Source organism: Erinaceus europaeus, chromosome 12, assembly GCF_950295315.1.
Source record: "Erinaceus europaeus chromosome 12, mEriEur2.1, whole genome shotgun sequence".
NCBI lineage: Eukaryota > Metazoa > Chordata > Mammalia > Eulipotyphla > Erinaceidae > Erinaceus > Erinaceus europaeus.
In genome coordinates, this window is record NC_080173.1 from 75,998,215 (window position 1) to 76,013,582 (window position 15,368).

General features: G+C 48.5%; 3 protein-coding genes across 3 annotated transcripts in view; 2 read left to right on the forward strand and 1 right to left on the reverse strand.

Moving 5' to 3' along the window:
• The window catches only part of SARM1 (sterile alpha and TIR motif containing 1), a 30,803-nt gene extending 28,051 nt beyond the window's left edge, over positions 1–2,752 (forward strand). Inside the window, exons 8-9 of the mRNA XM_007530717.3 lie at positions 588–709; positions 787–2,752. Coding sequence (XP_007530779.1) covers positions 588–709; positions 787–916 — 252 coding nt within the window. The 3' untranslated portion in view covers positions 917–2,752. The remainder of the gene's footprint in view (positions 1–587; positions 710–786) is intronic.
• A 2,108-nt stretch (positions 2,753–4,860) lies between these two features.
• Positions 4,861–11,959, reverse strand: SLC46A1 (solute carrier family 46 member 1). The gene is made up of 5 exons (XM_007530713.3): positions 11,702–11,959; positions 10,401–11,256; positions 9,023–9,106; positions 5,937–6,093; positions 4,861–5,438 (listed from the first exon to the last, which is right to left on the reverse strand). The coding sequence occupies exons 1-5, from the start codon at positions 11,918–11,920 to the stop codon at positions 5,381–5,383; spliced, it is 1,374 nt and encodes a 457-aa protein (XP_007530775.2). The 5' UTR covers positions 11,921–11,959; the 3' UTR covers positions 4,861–5,380.
• Positions 11,960–13,079: 1,120 nt separating this feature from the next.
• SLC13A2 (solute carrier family 13 member 2) overlaps positions 13,080–15,368 on the forward strand; it is a 110,277-nt gene continuing 107,988 nt past the window's right edge. The window contains exon 1 of the mRNA XM_060204006.1: positions 13,080–13,171. The gene's annotated coding sequence lies outside the window, so the exon portion shown is untranslated. The remainder of the gene's footprint in view (positions 13,172–15,368) is intronic.

Consider the following 15,368-nt stretch of genomic DNA (forward strand, 5'->3'; position numbering starts at 1 on the left):
ATCTCAAGCATCTGGAAATTCCAAAGGGTTTTAGGAGCTAAGAATCTAGAACTAAAACTGCTTATACCACAAGGAATGAGGAAATCAAGGTAGACTTCCTGCAAGACCCATACCTCACCCTGGGTTAGTGACCCTCTTGGCCCAAGGCACCTGGGTGGGGACTCAGGTCTCTTCTTTGTCCCTTCTTTTTTTTTTTAATATTTATTTACTCCCTTTTGTTGCCCTTGTTGTTTTATTGCTGTTGTTGGATAGGACAGAGAGAAATGGAGAGAGGAGGGGAAGACAGAGAGGGGGAGAGAAAGATAGACACCTGCAGACCTGCTTCACCACCTGTGAAGTGACTCCCCTGCAGGTGGGGAGCCAGTGGCTCAAACTGGGATCCTTGCGCTTGGCGCCACGTGCGCTTAACCCACTGCACTACCGCCCAACTCCCTCCTTTTCATGTTTCTTTTTCTTATCAAAGCACTACTCAGCTCTGGTTTATAGTGGTGCAGGGGGACTGAACCTGGGACTACAAAGCCTCAGGCATTAGAGTCTCTGCATAACCATTATACTATCTCCCCTGCCCTCCCATTTTCTTTCTCTAGGAGATTGTGACAGCTTTGAACTGTGGCAAGAACATTGTGCCTGTCATCGATGGCTTTGAGTGGCCAGAGCCCCAGGCCCTACCTGAGGACATGCAGGCTGTGCTCACCTTCAATGGCATCAAGTGAGGAGGCGGGTGGTGGGTGCCCAGTGTCCCTGCCTCTCCGCCCAGCCCTTTGACTCAACAGTCTGTGTCCACAGGTGGTCCCATGAATACCAGGAGGCCACCATCGAGAAGATCATCCGCTTCCTGCAGGGCCGCCCCTCCCAGGACTCATCCGCAGGCTCCGATACCAGTTTGGAGGGTGCTACACCTGTGGGCCCAATTTAACCAGTCCTAGTTCCTAAGCCCTTCAGTGACCCATTTCCATTGTCCAACCCCACCCAATGGAGCAACTCCTAAACCGGCTTCTCTGGGCTGAGACAGCCAGGGCTCTTCTCAGGAAATGGCTCTCCCTCTCCACCTCTTGGTTCCCCTCAAACCCAGCCTCCTCAGTATCTGAAAAGGGAAGTCGGGCGCTGGGGGTGGTTAGGTGTTCCCCCAAACTCTGTTCTGGGTGTGGAAGGGTCACTTCTCTGTCCCAGAGGCACCGAGATGGAGGGTGTGCTTCAGGCTGCTCCTATTGTTGCCTCAACAGCAGCCAGCTTGAGCAGGATGATGGCAGGCTGCCCCTGACAGGCGAAGCCCAGCACCACTCAACTGAGTAAGAGCCAGGGCTCAGGAACCAGCCAGGAATGAGAGTCTATTGTCTGACCACTTCCAGCTGCCTTGTGGCCTTGCCTATAAACCACCTAGTGCCCTTAGCTGCCTGCTCTGCCTCTGGGCGCCTCCCCTCAGCCTTCCAGAGGTGTGGCCTCCTGGGTCAGGGGCTGAGTCAGGGCTACACTTACTGTGATGTTACTTGGAAGCCTCATCCTTGGATTGGGGCTTGGGTGGGCTGTGTCAACCTCATCCCATGCCTCAGTGCTGTGCCTCAGGCTCCTGCCCTGCCTGACTCAGTTGGCTTCTCCTGGCCCCTCACCCACCACAGGTGGCCCACTTACTCAGGGGGAAGTGGGGCCAGGCAGAACCCCATGTAGCAGCGATAGCCAAGGCAGCACCCATAGTAGCTCCACGTGGAGATCCAGAAGTTGGCATTTGAATCACCTGGGAATTCTGCAAAATCTCCTTAAGGAACTGGGATGCGGATGGGGGAGTGAGGCTAGAGCCTGCATTTCTCACAAACTTCCAGGTGAGTCAATGCTGGTGGTCAAGGAGCAACACTTCAAATAAGGCTCTAAAACACAATTCCCTCACGAATCTTTGCCACTTCCTACGGACTGTTCCATGGTCTGTGTCACCATCAGAACGTTCCTATCTAATATCATCTCCATTTACCAGAGAAGGAAACTGAGGCTCAGAAAGGCTAGATGACTTGCCTGGGTTCCCACAACATTAGCAGTAGCCCCAGGGTCCAGGCCTGGCCTCCTGGTACTCAGTCCACCGGAGTAGTGAGACATCCTAGAGTCCGCACCCCCACAGAGCCGTTACCCCAAAGAACCTAGCAGTGGAGCACTTGGTTTTCCACAGTGACTGACCCAGAGGCTATACAGAGAGAGACAAGTAGGCAGGAACACCCTGCCCCTTCCTCCACTAGGGTAGGCGAGCAAGAAAGCATCTGCCCTCCAGTCATCCTGGGTTCCAGCTGATGGACTCAGCTGGAGCCTGCCCCGCCCCGTCCCTCCTGAGGATAGTGGCTTATCCTTCAAGGCCGGCTCAGTTCCTAGAGTCACCCACAGGTGCTGTCTAGGTCACCTCTAGCTCTTGAGACCCATCATCAGAAAGTCAAAGCCCTAGGACTCCCTCCTTCCCTCCTCTCCTCCGTGTCACATTCTCTAGCTGGTCCTGACCCAAACTCTGGAGCCGACTGCAACTACACTTGCTCCTCCTCCCTCATGCCACACATGTATGTGCCCAGCAGTGCCGGGTCCCACACATGATGGTGAACCAGGCCAACTGGACGGTGCCCTCCCAGAGCAGAGAGTAGCAATACAGTGTATATCCTGTCAGAGGAAGCTTTCTATCTTTTTGTCCCCAATCAGTGCCACTCTTTCCTGAAGTCCCACGGTGGTACTCCAGTTTGCTGGTCCAATTTCCTTGTGTCTAATATACTCCCCATTGCCCTGCTGTCTGACTTTCTCACTGGCCTCTGCCCTGCTCCAGGGAACAAGAACCCGGCCTCAATCCAACCCCTCCAATAATCCCTAGAGCAGCTGAAGTGATGACCCTCCCCCAGGTGTGTGTGTGTGTGTGTGTGTGTGTGTGTGTGTGTGTGTGTGTGTAGGAAGGTGCCTCCCCAGCTGTGACAAACTGCCTAGCATACAGCCAGTGCTGGCACCTTCCCCACAGGCCTGGCCTCTCAGAGTGGTTCCTGAGATAAAGCTGAGAAAGAGCCTTTTCCCAAAACACACAGGGTTTATCCCAGGGATGCAAGGTTGGTTTAACATATGTAAAGCAATCAAAGTGATCCACCACATCAATAAAAGCAAGACCAAAAACCACATGGTTATATCAATAGATGTAGAGAAAGCCTTTGACAAAATACAACATCCCTTTATGATCAAAGCACTACAAAAAATGGGAATAGATGGAAAATTCCTGAAGATAGTGGAGTCTATATATAGCAAACCTACAGCCAACATCATACTCAATGGTGAAAAACTGGAAGCATTTCCACTCAGATCAGGTACTAGACAGGGCTGCCCACTATCACCATTACTATTCAACACAGTGTTGGAAGTTCTTGCCATAGCAATCAGGCAGGGGCAAGGAATTAAAGGCATACAGATTGGAAGAAAAGTCAAACTCTCCCTATTTGCAGATGACATGATAGTATACATAGAAAAACCTAAGGAATCCAGCAAGAAGCTTTTGGAAATCATCAGCCAATACAGTAAGGTGTCAGGCTACAAAATTAACATTCAAAACACACAGGTCAGTAAGGTCACGGTGTTCTGCTTGGGTGAGCTGTTTCCTATGGCACCTAGTCCAGGGCTGAGTCTGTAGTCCTATCCCCCTCACTCCACCTGTCTCCAGGGACCAAGAACTGTTTAGAGACACTCAAAGGTAGAGTCCAGTCCCAACCCATTCGTCTCTCCCCCAGGTAGCTCATTCTAGAATGTATGAGGTTAGCAGCGTCTCAGAGCACCATCTATCAGTAATTCAGTTACCCAACTTGCCCAACCACAACCAGACTATTTGCAGCACTGACGACCTAGCCCTCTGCTTAGAGGGCCTTACTTAAGGCCACACACAAGCTTGAGGCTTTGTCCAGAGTACAGCCCACACCTCAGGCCAGGCCAGAGCCTTTCCCTACTCTCCTTACTCCCTCATGCTGGGATGGTCAGTGGAGGCTTTAGTGAGAGGAGATAGCCAGATCTCAGAGACCACAGCAGAGACTGGTTTATCCTGGGTCACCCCCATTTTACCTCTGTGACTCCCAGCCTGAAAACTGATGAGCAGGGCCAGTGAAAGCGAGTGAAGGTAGAAACGGCAGTAGGGGCCAATTCTGGTTTTCAGAGTCAAGTACTATGATGCCAGTGGAAGCCAGTGCCTCAGTACTAATCCAGTTCTTTCTTTCAGCTTCAGGCCCAGGCTCCTCATTTTCTAGAAAGTTGGGACCCTTTATCAAATGGGGAATTGGGCCCACCCCCAGATTCTTGTTGGCCAACAGAGGCACAGGGATGATTCTAGCCCCTGACTCTGCTCAAATGTCTGGTGATGGGAGGTGCTAGAGGGCCAAATGGTAACAAAAACTGAGAGGATACAGCTCACTGGGTAGAGCGTGCACAGCACCCCATGGGAGTATCATGGTACCAGGGGAACTCGGATGCTGTGGTGTTTCATTTACCTGAGTGACAGCTCGGGCTGTGAAGTCACGCTAGTGTGAGGTCTTGGCTTAAGGGGGTGGAAGGGGGACCTGATTCTGCTTGGGCTGGTATAGCTAGGAAATTCAGCACAGGTGCTTTCAGGGAGTGAGCAGCTAGGGCTCAGCCCCAAATTTCTCCACTGGTCTGATGCAAGGCTGGTAGCCCTTCATCTCCCAAAAGCGCAGAAGAGAACATGCTGGCAGAAAAGGTCTTAGATGGCCACACCCAGCACCAGTGTCATGGGCAGTTCCGGGGCTCCTACTCTGATCAGTAGCTGCTGCTGTCTGGCCTATGGTGGGTGGGCTGGGAACAGGGAAATGGGGCTCCATGGCCCAGTGCATTAAGAAACCAAAAAGTACATTTCAATATGATTTTACTGATTTATTGTGTTGTTGGCACTGCTAAGCACAGGAGTGGACGGGCCATAGCCAAGGGCCAATCCCTACCAGAAGTAGCAACACTCCCCCCTCTAAAGGACACCTGGTCCATCCTATAACCCTTCCTCCCCCACAAGGTTGGCAGTCACTGGGTACCATATTCAGCATTAAGGAGCAACTAACTGGCAGCTGCACACCAGGAGATGAGCACTGTACTGTGCTCCCTGGTGATCCTGGTGTTAACATCATCTAAGGCATCTCACCAGGACCTTTCTCTCCCCTGGAAGGTGCTAAGTGACAGATGGAATACAGGGAAAATACACCCTCTGCTGAATGGCACCCCCTAAGTTGGTCCTTCTGGATTATAGTTCTACATCTTGGAGTCAGTGGTTGGCACAGCTACGAGGTGGGGTCTGGTCTCGCCTGACCATCCTGTCCATGGTGAGCACTGCTTTTTGATGAGCTGGGGTCCTAGAGATGTACTCCTTTCACTTCTGCACCCTTTATCCTCAGGGACTCTGGGAAAACTGCTGGAACTCAGAGTGAGGATAGGTCTTTTCCAGAACCCTGTGAGAGACCAGAGAGAGGATTCAGAACTGACAGTGAGGAGGCCCAGAAGTCTTGGAGGAGAGGTGACACAAACTTTCCTTGGATAGACCAGTACAGATATCCCCTTTCCCAAGCTGGGGAGGTAGAGGGCCTTGTCCAGAGAAAGTAGCTCTAAAGACCAAAGGGAGAAGTCAGTGGCCCTGCCACAGCCAGCCCAGGCTTTCCTGCCACCATAGGTTCATTTGTAAGGCAGGAATGGGGCAGGATGAGGGCCTTGATGGGAAGCCCTCTTAACCTGGTCCTCCCCTTTCCCAACCCCTCTGCTTTGCCCTTGGAGAGTGGCTTCCAGAGGATGAGGCAGTCACCTGCAAGAGGAGAGTCAAGGAGAGACTACTACAGTGGCAAGGAGAGGAATCCAGGAGTGAGGCTGCCATTCCGGGTGAGGAGGAGACGGCAGCAGTAGCCACCTTTAGGAAAAATAGATTTCTTTAGAGCCCAGGTGCTGCCTTGCATTACCCAATGAGAACAGCAGGGATGAGGAGGAGGCCAGCTCCCAGAAGGAAGGGGAACCCCTTCATGAAGTTCAGTGTGGCTGGGTAGAGTGAGTTGAAGATGCCAGAGGCCATCAGCATGGCCACAGCATTCACACAGGCCACAGCAGAAAAAAGGGCACCTGTAAGAAACAAATACCACACTCAGCTTGGAAGGCACAGGCTCAAATCCTGGTGCTACTACCTCACAGCTCTGTGACCAGGGGCTAGTCACATGACCTGAGTCTTAACCTTCTGCAACTGTAAATCCTACCATGTTACATGCTGTGAAAATAATGCGGAAAGCTTGGCACAAAGAAGCTATGAAATAAATGACTGCCATTAGATTCACATTAAAAGAAATGTGGAGGGCCAGGTGGCAGACCTGGGTAAGTGCACGCAGTACTATACACAAGGACCGAGGGTTGAGCCCCTGCTCCCCACCTGCGGTAGGGACGTGTCTCAAGCGGTGAAGCAGGTCTACAGGTGTCTTTTCTTTCTTCTTCCGTATCTCCCCTTCCCCTCTCAGTTTCTCTCTGCTCCATCAAATAAAATGGGGGGGGGGGGGAAGAAAAAAATGGCTGCCAGGAGTGGTTGGATTTGTAGTGCCAGCCCCAAGCCTCAGTGATAACCCTGGAGGCAAAAAGAAAAAAGAAAGGTGAAGAGAGAGCTTACTGGGGAAGGCATGCAACTTGCCATGCATATGACTCAGGTTTGAGCCCCAGCACCACATGGGAACTTCCACTGTACCTGCGGAAGCTCTACTATTGCAGTCTACCTGGAAAAAAAAAAAAAAAACAAAAAACAGGGCCAGGAAGACTGAACCATCAGTAGCACAAAAACTTTCATGTCTGAGGCAGGAGCAGTCCCAGGTTCAATCCTTGGCACCACCACAAGCTAGAGCTGAGCACTGCTCTGACTTAAAAAAAGAAAGTTAATGAAAAAAGTCAGTTCAGGAGTGATGAAACTGCTCACGTGCATCTACCGCTCCAAAATAAGCTGATTAGTTGACTAATTAAAAAGTACTTGTGGGGGAGTTGGGCGGTAGTGCAGTGGGTTAAGCACACATGGTACAAAGTGCAAGGACCGGCATAAGGATCCCGGTTTGAGTCCCTGGCTCCCCACCTGCAGGGGAGTCGCTTCACAGGCGGTGAAGCAGGTCTGCAGGTATCTCTCTTTCTCTCCCCCTGTCTTCTCCTTCTCTCTCCATTTCTCTCTGTCCTATCCAACAACAACAATAATAACTAAAACAACAATAAAAAAACAAGGGCAACAAAAAGGAAAATAAATAAATTTTTAAAAAGTGCTTGTGGGGTTGGGAAGACAGCATAATAGTTATGCAAAAAAAGTGTTCATGCCTGAGGAAACAAAGGTCCCAAGTTCAACCCCTAGCATCACCCGTACGCCAGAGCTGAGCAGTGCTCTGGTAAATCAAAAACAAAAGACAAACAAAAAGTACATATGATGTAGTCAGGGAGGTGGCTCCAAGAGTTTAGCAGGTTTTGCATGCATATGATCCTTGGTTTGATTCCTGGTACTGCATGTGCCAGAGCAGTTCTCTGGTCATCTTTCTTAGACATCTGGGCTTATGAGGTAACTCACTTGATCAAGAGTGAGACAGGGTGACAGAGAGAGGGACAGAAGCCACAGCACCAACATTTCCTTCAGGGTGGTGGGAGCATGCATGTGTCCTATAAGCCATTATTTGCCTCCAATAATAGGATTTTTGGGGGGAAAATTACACGTGATAACTTCTTGCAAAAGCCTTCAATATTTTTGGCTTATTCTCTTTGAAATGATCCTTTCTTGCCTGGGATTAACTGTTGTGTTAATTCCCAGTTCCAATTTACTAGCAGTGTGACCACTGGGTAATTGTCTATTCTCCTGTTACAGGCAAGGAAACAGAGCCAGAGGGAAAGAAGCCTGCCCAAACCACACAGCCAGTGGGCGACAGACTAAATCCCAGACACCAAGACCCATTAATCTTAAGGACAGATCTGGATTTGTATCCAAGTGCCATTACATATTGAGTGACTTTAGCTAAGTCCATTTTACCTCTGGGTCTCTAATTTATTTATTTTTCCTTTTTGGTAGTGTAGCATGTTAAGTTTAACAGTTAAAACTACGATAACTACATGATAATATCTAATTCACAGCTATAGAAAAATGTTTGACTTTTAAAATATAATGAAGATGAGACTACATAGTATGAGCAGTAAAATACGTGAAAACAGTGGCTGAATGGTTTTCATCCATTGGGACTCGGGGGGACCAATGAAACCTACATCCCAGGGCTGTTCACATCCTCTTGCTGTGAACGAGGGAACTCTGACATCATATCCATCTTACAGACAGAAAAACTAGGGGCCAGGTGGTGGTACATCTGACTAAGTGCACACATTACAGTGCGCAAGGCTCCAGGTTGCTGCCTGCAGGGAAAAAGCTTCACAAGTGAAGCAGGGTTGTCGATGTCTCTCTGTCTCTTTCCCTATTTTCCCTCCCCTCTCAATTTCTCTGTCTCTATCCAATAATAAGTAAATAAAAATATATATATTTAAAAAGCAGATGGAGGGGCCAGGTGGTGGCATACCTGGTTGAGTGCAAATACTGCAATGTACAAGGGCCCAGGTTTGAGGCCCTGGTCCCCACCTGCAGGGGGAAAGCCTTGTGAGTGGTTAATCAGTGTGGCAGGTGTCTCTCGCCTTCTCTATCACTCCTTCCCTCTTGATTTCTGGCTATCTAATTAATAAATAAAGATAATAAAATAATTTTTTAAAAAAGCAGATGGAAAAATTAAGGGTTGGCAAGAGTAAATCCTTTACTCAGATCATCCCAAAGAACATAATTATGTTCTGCCAATTCCAGCTCTGTGGTCTAAAGACCCAAAGTGCTTCTGCCAGCTCCAGGCAACTGGGGCTGTTGCATGTGTCTTGGCTACTTGCTTCTCTAGCTGGGAGGAAGTTAAGCTGCCTTCAACCACTCCCTCCCCCCGAACCCCGAGGCCTCCCAGTGCCCCCAGTTTAAGTAACAGAGGGCATGAGCAACCAGATAGGAATTGATCCTGACACTCACCATGCTCAGATTCGCTTACCAGCTTGGAAAGCTTGGCTCGCATGACAGGTGTGATAACTAGTGACAGGAAAAGGAGACCGTAACCTGTGGAGAAAGAAACAACCATCAGAAAAATGGTTTAAACTAAGGATCTGGAGATGGGAGACTACCCTGGACAGTCATGTTGGATCCTAACTACAATCACAAGAATGAGTGGGAAGAAGAAGGAGACTAGACATAGAAAGTGAGGAAGTAACGCGACCATGGAAACAGTGATCAGGGTGATGCCATCAGAAGCCGGAAGAGGAAAGGAACAGATTCCCTCTCAGAGTGTCCAAAGGGCGCATGGTCCTGCTAACTCCTTGATTTTGTCTTAGTGACAGTGATTCTTGACTTCTGACCACTAAAGCTGTGAGAGAATAAATTTCTGTTGTTTTAAGCTACTAGATTTGTGGCAATTCATTACAGTAGCCCTAGGAAGTTAATCCCTAAAGTGATATCCATGGAGAGCACACAGTCCATGGGAGATATCATGAGTGGGAAACAAAGGGGCTGAGTCTTTTTTGACTTTCCCTGTTCAAGCAAGCAGACAAATCTGATTACTGCAGATCAGGAGGTGATACAGTGCATAAAACATTGAACTCTTAAGCATTAGGTCCAGAGCTCGACTCTGGGGCATTGTTCTGCACAGTGATGTTCCAGTTCTCTCTCTCTCATAAATATTTATTTATTTATTCATTCATTCCCTTTTTGTTGCCCTTGTTGTCATAAATAATTTTAAAATAGAAAGAAAGAAATCTGTACTTACTGGATGACTGACTTTGTACAATATATTTAGGGCTCTGTCAAAATAAGTCTGTCCCTTTAAAAAAGTTAACTTCCTCATTTTCAGAGATTCCTCTCCCAAAAAAGAAGTAGTAAAGCAAGCAGGAATATGGTATCTGTGGTCTGAAAAGACTGGTTTTAAAAACAAACAACTCCAATAAGTTGACCAAGGATATTAGAGGTATATCTCCTGAGTCTTATCTATGAAGTGAATATTAAGGCATTAATGGCTTGGACTTTGTTTATGAATATCATGAATATATGCTGTGTGGAGGCCAAGGATTGAAGCAATTAGTGTATGAGACATACTTTTGTCTTTTGCGCTAATTTATTAACAATAGTTATGACTGATAATGTGAATGAATTACTTTGGCTACCAAAGGTCTGTATTTTTTGTCTAACAAATATGACAGTTCCATTAAGCTTTCTTAGTTGTCTGTCTGCCAGTGCAGGTTAGGAGCATAAAAGTGACAGGCATGAACCACTCTTGCTTGGGGGGGGGTCACCGAGTAGCTGGCTCCAATTTTCACCCAGCCCCTCTGGGACAAACTGTCTTTAAGTCCTTACACTTTACCTGTGAACATGAGGGGTGTGACAGTAGCAAATGCAAAGACCACCATCCCCAGGATGTTGAAGGCCAGGCCAATCTCAGCCACCCAGGCATCAGCCAGGAAGCACTGTAGAAGCCTCAGGCCCAGCAGGCTGGTGAGATAGGAGAGGTGTTGAACTGCAGAACCATAGCCAATCAGCCTGGAGTCCCAGCAGAGGGGTGCGCTCAGCTCATAGACAGTCTGGATGTCCTGGGCCCCAAAGTGCACAGTAATCACCACAAAGATGGCCAATGAATACAGGGCCAAATGCTTTCTGGACTTCTTTGGGGCAGGATTCAGGTACAACTGGATAATGGATCGGTGGTGTCTCAATGTGAAGAGCCGGGAAGGCCTTGGCTCCTTCACCGTCTCGCCAAAGCAGAATGCTGAGTAGAGAGTCATGACTATTAGCAAGGCCAAGGCCAGCCAAAAAGGGTTGGCATAACCCTGGGCCCGCAGCCAGTAGCCTCCAAGGAGGCTGGCCAGCATCCCCCCTATCCCGATGCACGCTTCCAGCACCGCTATTCGGATGGTGCGGGTCCGGCTAGAGCTGACATCCGCCACAGAGGCAAAGCCAGCAGCCAGGAGACCACTGAAGTCACCGAACAAGGCACAGATGATGCGGCCCAGCACTAAGTAACCAACGTGGACATGCTCCAGCTGCACCACAAAGATGGACACCACGGCCTGGAGTAGCAAGCCGAAGGAGGCCAGCACTAGCAGTGGTCGGCGGCCCACGCAGTCGCTCCATGCACCCAGCAGGGTGAAGGTGAACAGACCCACCAGGAAGCCGCCTAGGTTCATGTAGAGGGTCCAGTGGGAGGTGAGAGTCTCCACTTCCTGTTAAGACAAGCGTCTTACCAGGGTGCAGTTCCTCACTCGAGGGTGCTCACCCCCTACACCATTATCGTCCCCGGACACACAGGGAGGAAGGTTTGCTCTGGAGTCCTAAACTTAATTTCTTTAGTACAACTCTCAAAAGTTCACCCCCGGCGAGTGGGGTGGGGAACGTACTGGAGACTCAAGCCCTTTCTTCACCCCCTTTTGGCGATTACCCACCCCCCGCCTCCTGGGGAGTAGGAGTTTAGCTTTACCCCGGTCAACTCTGCGCCTCCTCCCACACTACAGTGCTCAGCAGACCGCAACCTGGCTCTGGTCCCACCACCTCTCCCCCGGGGTGGCCCCAAATTCACGCAGGGAGCGCTCCGCCCCCAGGGAAACCGGCCCGGGGCGCGTTTCTCGCCCCACTTATCCCCTCACCCCCCACACCCCCCCGCCACATTACCTGCATGATGGGGTCCACGGTGCGGTTACTGCAGCTGTCCCTGTGGCGGGTGCCATTGTACCCAAGATCGCTACTGAAGCGGTGCCAGAGATACTGCGTGGTGAGCGGGCCCTGCAGCACCAAGGCGAAGTTGGCGAGGAAGATGATGGGTTCCACTGGGCCCCGCCACAGCATTGCAGTCCCGCGGGGATCCTTCTGGGGGATCGTGCGGCCCTCCATGCGCGTGCGCGTTGGGTACAGGCAGCGCTTTCTGCGCCTGCGCTCAGCTTACTTATTTGCAAAAGCTGGCGGGGCGGGGCCAGAGCCCTCTCACCTGCGGGCTGCAGGTTGGCGGGGAGCTTGCGGCTCAGAGCCCCCACACCCTTGACTCACAGGGTGACCTCATCTTCCAGCTGTGGCCATACTGCCCTGCATCCCTCCTGCCCCGACCCCAGAAACACAACAATAATAAGAATATCAATAATTAACATTTATTAATAACTCAGGAGGGGCCAAGCCTCTATACTAAACTCAATCGATGCGGTGCATCGCTCTCCCTATATAAACTAGCTGTTATTAACAAACCCAGTTTATAGATGGGAGTAATGAGGTCATTGGGCACTCAAGAACTTGGCAAAAAGAGCTCATGATTTCTTGTGTCTACTGCATTGTTCTGCTTGGTAACAGAAACGACTTAGAATGGATGAAATACAGCTTTTATATATAGAGGTCAGATTATAATGCTGTATACATGAGAGATGAGCATGCAGGTTAACAGGGGATTCTGAGAAATACCTTGCTAGGTGAGTATACTGTTGCGCAAAAGTTACAGGGGGTAAATTACAGAAGCCTAAATGATGCCACCTACCCTACACTGAGGCTGTAGCCTACTATGACCTATTGTATATAGGGCCCTTTATTGAAATATCACTAGTAATAGACACATGACTGGATTGTATAGGCCAGTGTTACTGCAACAGTTTGTTAAGATATTTATTTAATAAGAGAAGAAGGAGAGGGAGAGACTTTGTGGTGGCTTTGGTCAGAGGCAGATGCCAGGGGTTGAACTCTAAGCTTTATGCATGCAAAGCTTGCATCTACCTGCTAAGAAACCACCTGGGCCTCTTGATAAAATTTTATTAAAAAATTGATCGGACTAGCAAGATAGCTCACCACTTGGAGAGCATTTGCTTTGTCATATGCTCAGCCCAGGCTATTGCCCTGGGTACACCACACAGGAACACTATGATACTGGAGGGGACTTTGGTGTGGCATCTTCTCCCATCCTTACCCACATTTGAAATAGTCAGCCTGAAGCAGCGAAGCCCCTGCAAAAATAACAAAAACTAGTCTTGAGCCCTGCTACCTTGATTGCATCATCTAAACTCCTGGGTATACCACTTATTTCACTGTGTTTCAGTTTCATCTTTAACATGAGGGTACTAACAGAACCTGGCTCAAAGGAATGTGGAAGAATATGCCTGATATATTGTAAGTAAATGCTATTGATGTTATTCATTGGCTCAACTCCTGCCCAAGGATCTTTTCTTGGGAAACTTCTCTGGTTTCTGTGGCAGGACTCTGGCTCTGTGATTCCCTTGGAGGAGCAAAAGTGGAGTTGGTGGGGAAACCTGGGAGGCCTTTAGGTATGGCTCTATGCTTCTGGGTGCTCCTATAGTAGTAAAGCCAGAAGACATGGAACCAGCATATAGTTACACCTGTCTGGGCCTGTTTTATTGCCTGTAAATAGGAATAGCATTCCTGATTCTTTGCCTTATCATTAACTCATGCATTTGTGTATAGAATTCTCCTTAGCTGCCACACATGGTGCCATTGGGACTCTGGTCACACAGCAGTGAAGGAAACAAAGCCCTTCCCAGTCACTGTGGTTTCTTGAATGGTGGGAGAAGGGTATCAAAGAATCCAGTTAGCATGAAAATAGTTTAATTTTTATAATTTAGATGCTGTGAATTGAACCTGGGTATTATATATATGAAGTATGCATCCCAACACTGGGCTACATCCCTTTACTCTTTGGAAAGAATTTTTTGATTTTTGGTTTTGTTGTATTTTAGATAGAGACAGAGAGAGAACAGGAGAGAGAGGGAGAGAGAGACTTCATATCACTGGCGTTTCCTTCAATAAGGAGTCGGGCTCATGGGTTATGCACATGGCAAAGCAGCACAGGATCCAAGTGAGTTATTTCACTGACCCTAGAAAGTAATTTAACAGGATGGAGTTGTGGGCCCCTACGGGTGCTAATTTAGAGTCCTGATCTGATCTGGGAGGAGTGGAGACAAGAAAGCCTTGTGATCCCACAGACCTGATTCTTGGGGTGGTAAAGACTGCATTTCTGGCCACCATGTGTGTATGTGGGCTTGTTAAGTATGTCACCTGTCTTGAGGCAGAACAAGTCCCAGGTCTAAATAGGTAGATACTGGCTAGTTCCCGCTGAAATGAAATGACTTCAATACCACCATAAGACAATCTCCACTGCTGTCATCTTCCTAGAGGTAGGAAATTTCACATGAAGTATACATGTCCCTGGGTTGAGATCTTATAATTATTTTCTATGTAAGGAATTAAGGGAGGCCGGGTGGTGGTTGAGTGCACATGTTACAGTGCACAAGGCCCCAGATTTGAGCCCCTGGTCCCCACCTGCTGGGGGAAAGCCTTGCAGTAGTGAAGTAGTGCTGCAGATCTCTCTCTGTTGCTCTCCCTCTCTATCACCCCTTCCCTCTCAATTTCTGTCTGTCTCTATCCAATCAGTAAAGATAATTTTTTTAAAAAATTTAAAAAGGAATTAAGACAGAGCATGGTAAGGCCAAGGTCTAGGTTGGAGTGGGCCAGAGCTGCAGTATGTACTAGGCTGGAGGACTCCTGCTTAGCACCATCTAGTGGAGGGCAGCAAGGTAGCTCACATGGCTTGGCGTCTGTTTTGCCATGTGCACCACCCAGGCTCAAGCTCGGTCCCCACCACATTGAGGGAAGCATTGGTGCTATGGTTTTTTTTTCCCTTTCTTCCTCTCTTTCTTTCTTTCTTTCTTTTTATTTATTTATTTTTCACCCCTCCCATCACCAAAGGTCTGTGTTCCTACCCACAACCCCATAAATAACAACTATAGTTCTCCCACAGTCTTGGAAATAGGCTGACTTTTTTTTTTTTTAACATTCAGTTGTATATGTATATAAACAGCCTCCAGGGTTATCACTGGGGCTTGATGTCAGCACTATGACTCCACTGCTCCTGGAGGCCATTTTTTCCATTTTATTGGATAGGATAGAGAGAAATTGAGAGGAGGAGGTAGAGAGGGAGAGAGAAAGGTAGATACCTGCAAACCTGCTTCACCACTTGTCAAGCAACTGCCCTGCAGATGGGAAGTCAGGGGCTCAAACTGGGATCCTTGCACGAGTCACTAAGCTTTGTACTATGTGAGCTTAACCCAGTGCTCTACCACTTGGCGCTCAATTGTTTATATTCTATATATGAGTGAAACTACTCTGTAGTTGTCCTTCATCTCCTTACTTGCTTCACTAAGCATAATCTTCTCCAATCCCATCCACTTTATCCATCCACTTTATCTTTAAAAAAAGACACAATCTTATCTTTTTTTATTGCTGAATAATACTCTGTTGAGTATATGTCCCATAACTTTTTTTATCCAGTTATCTGTCAAAGGGCATTTTG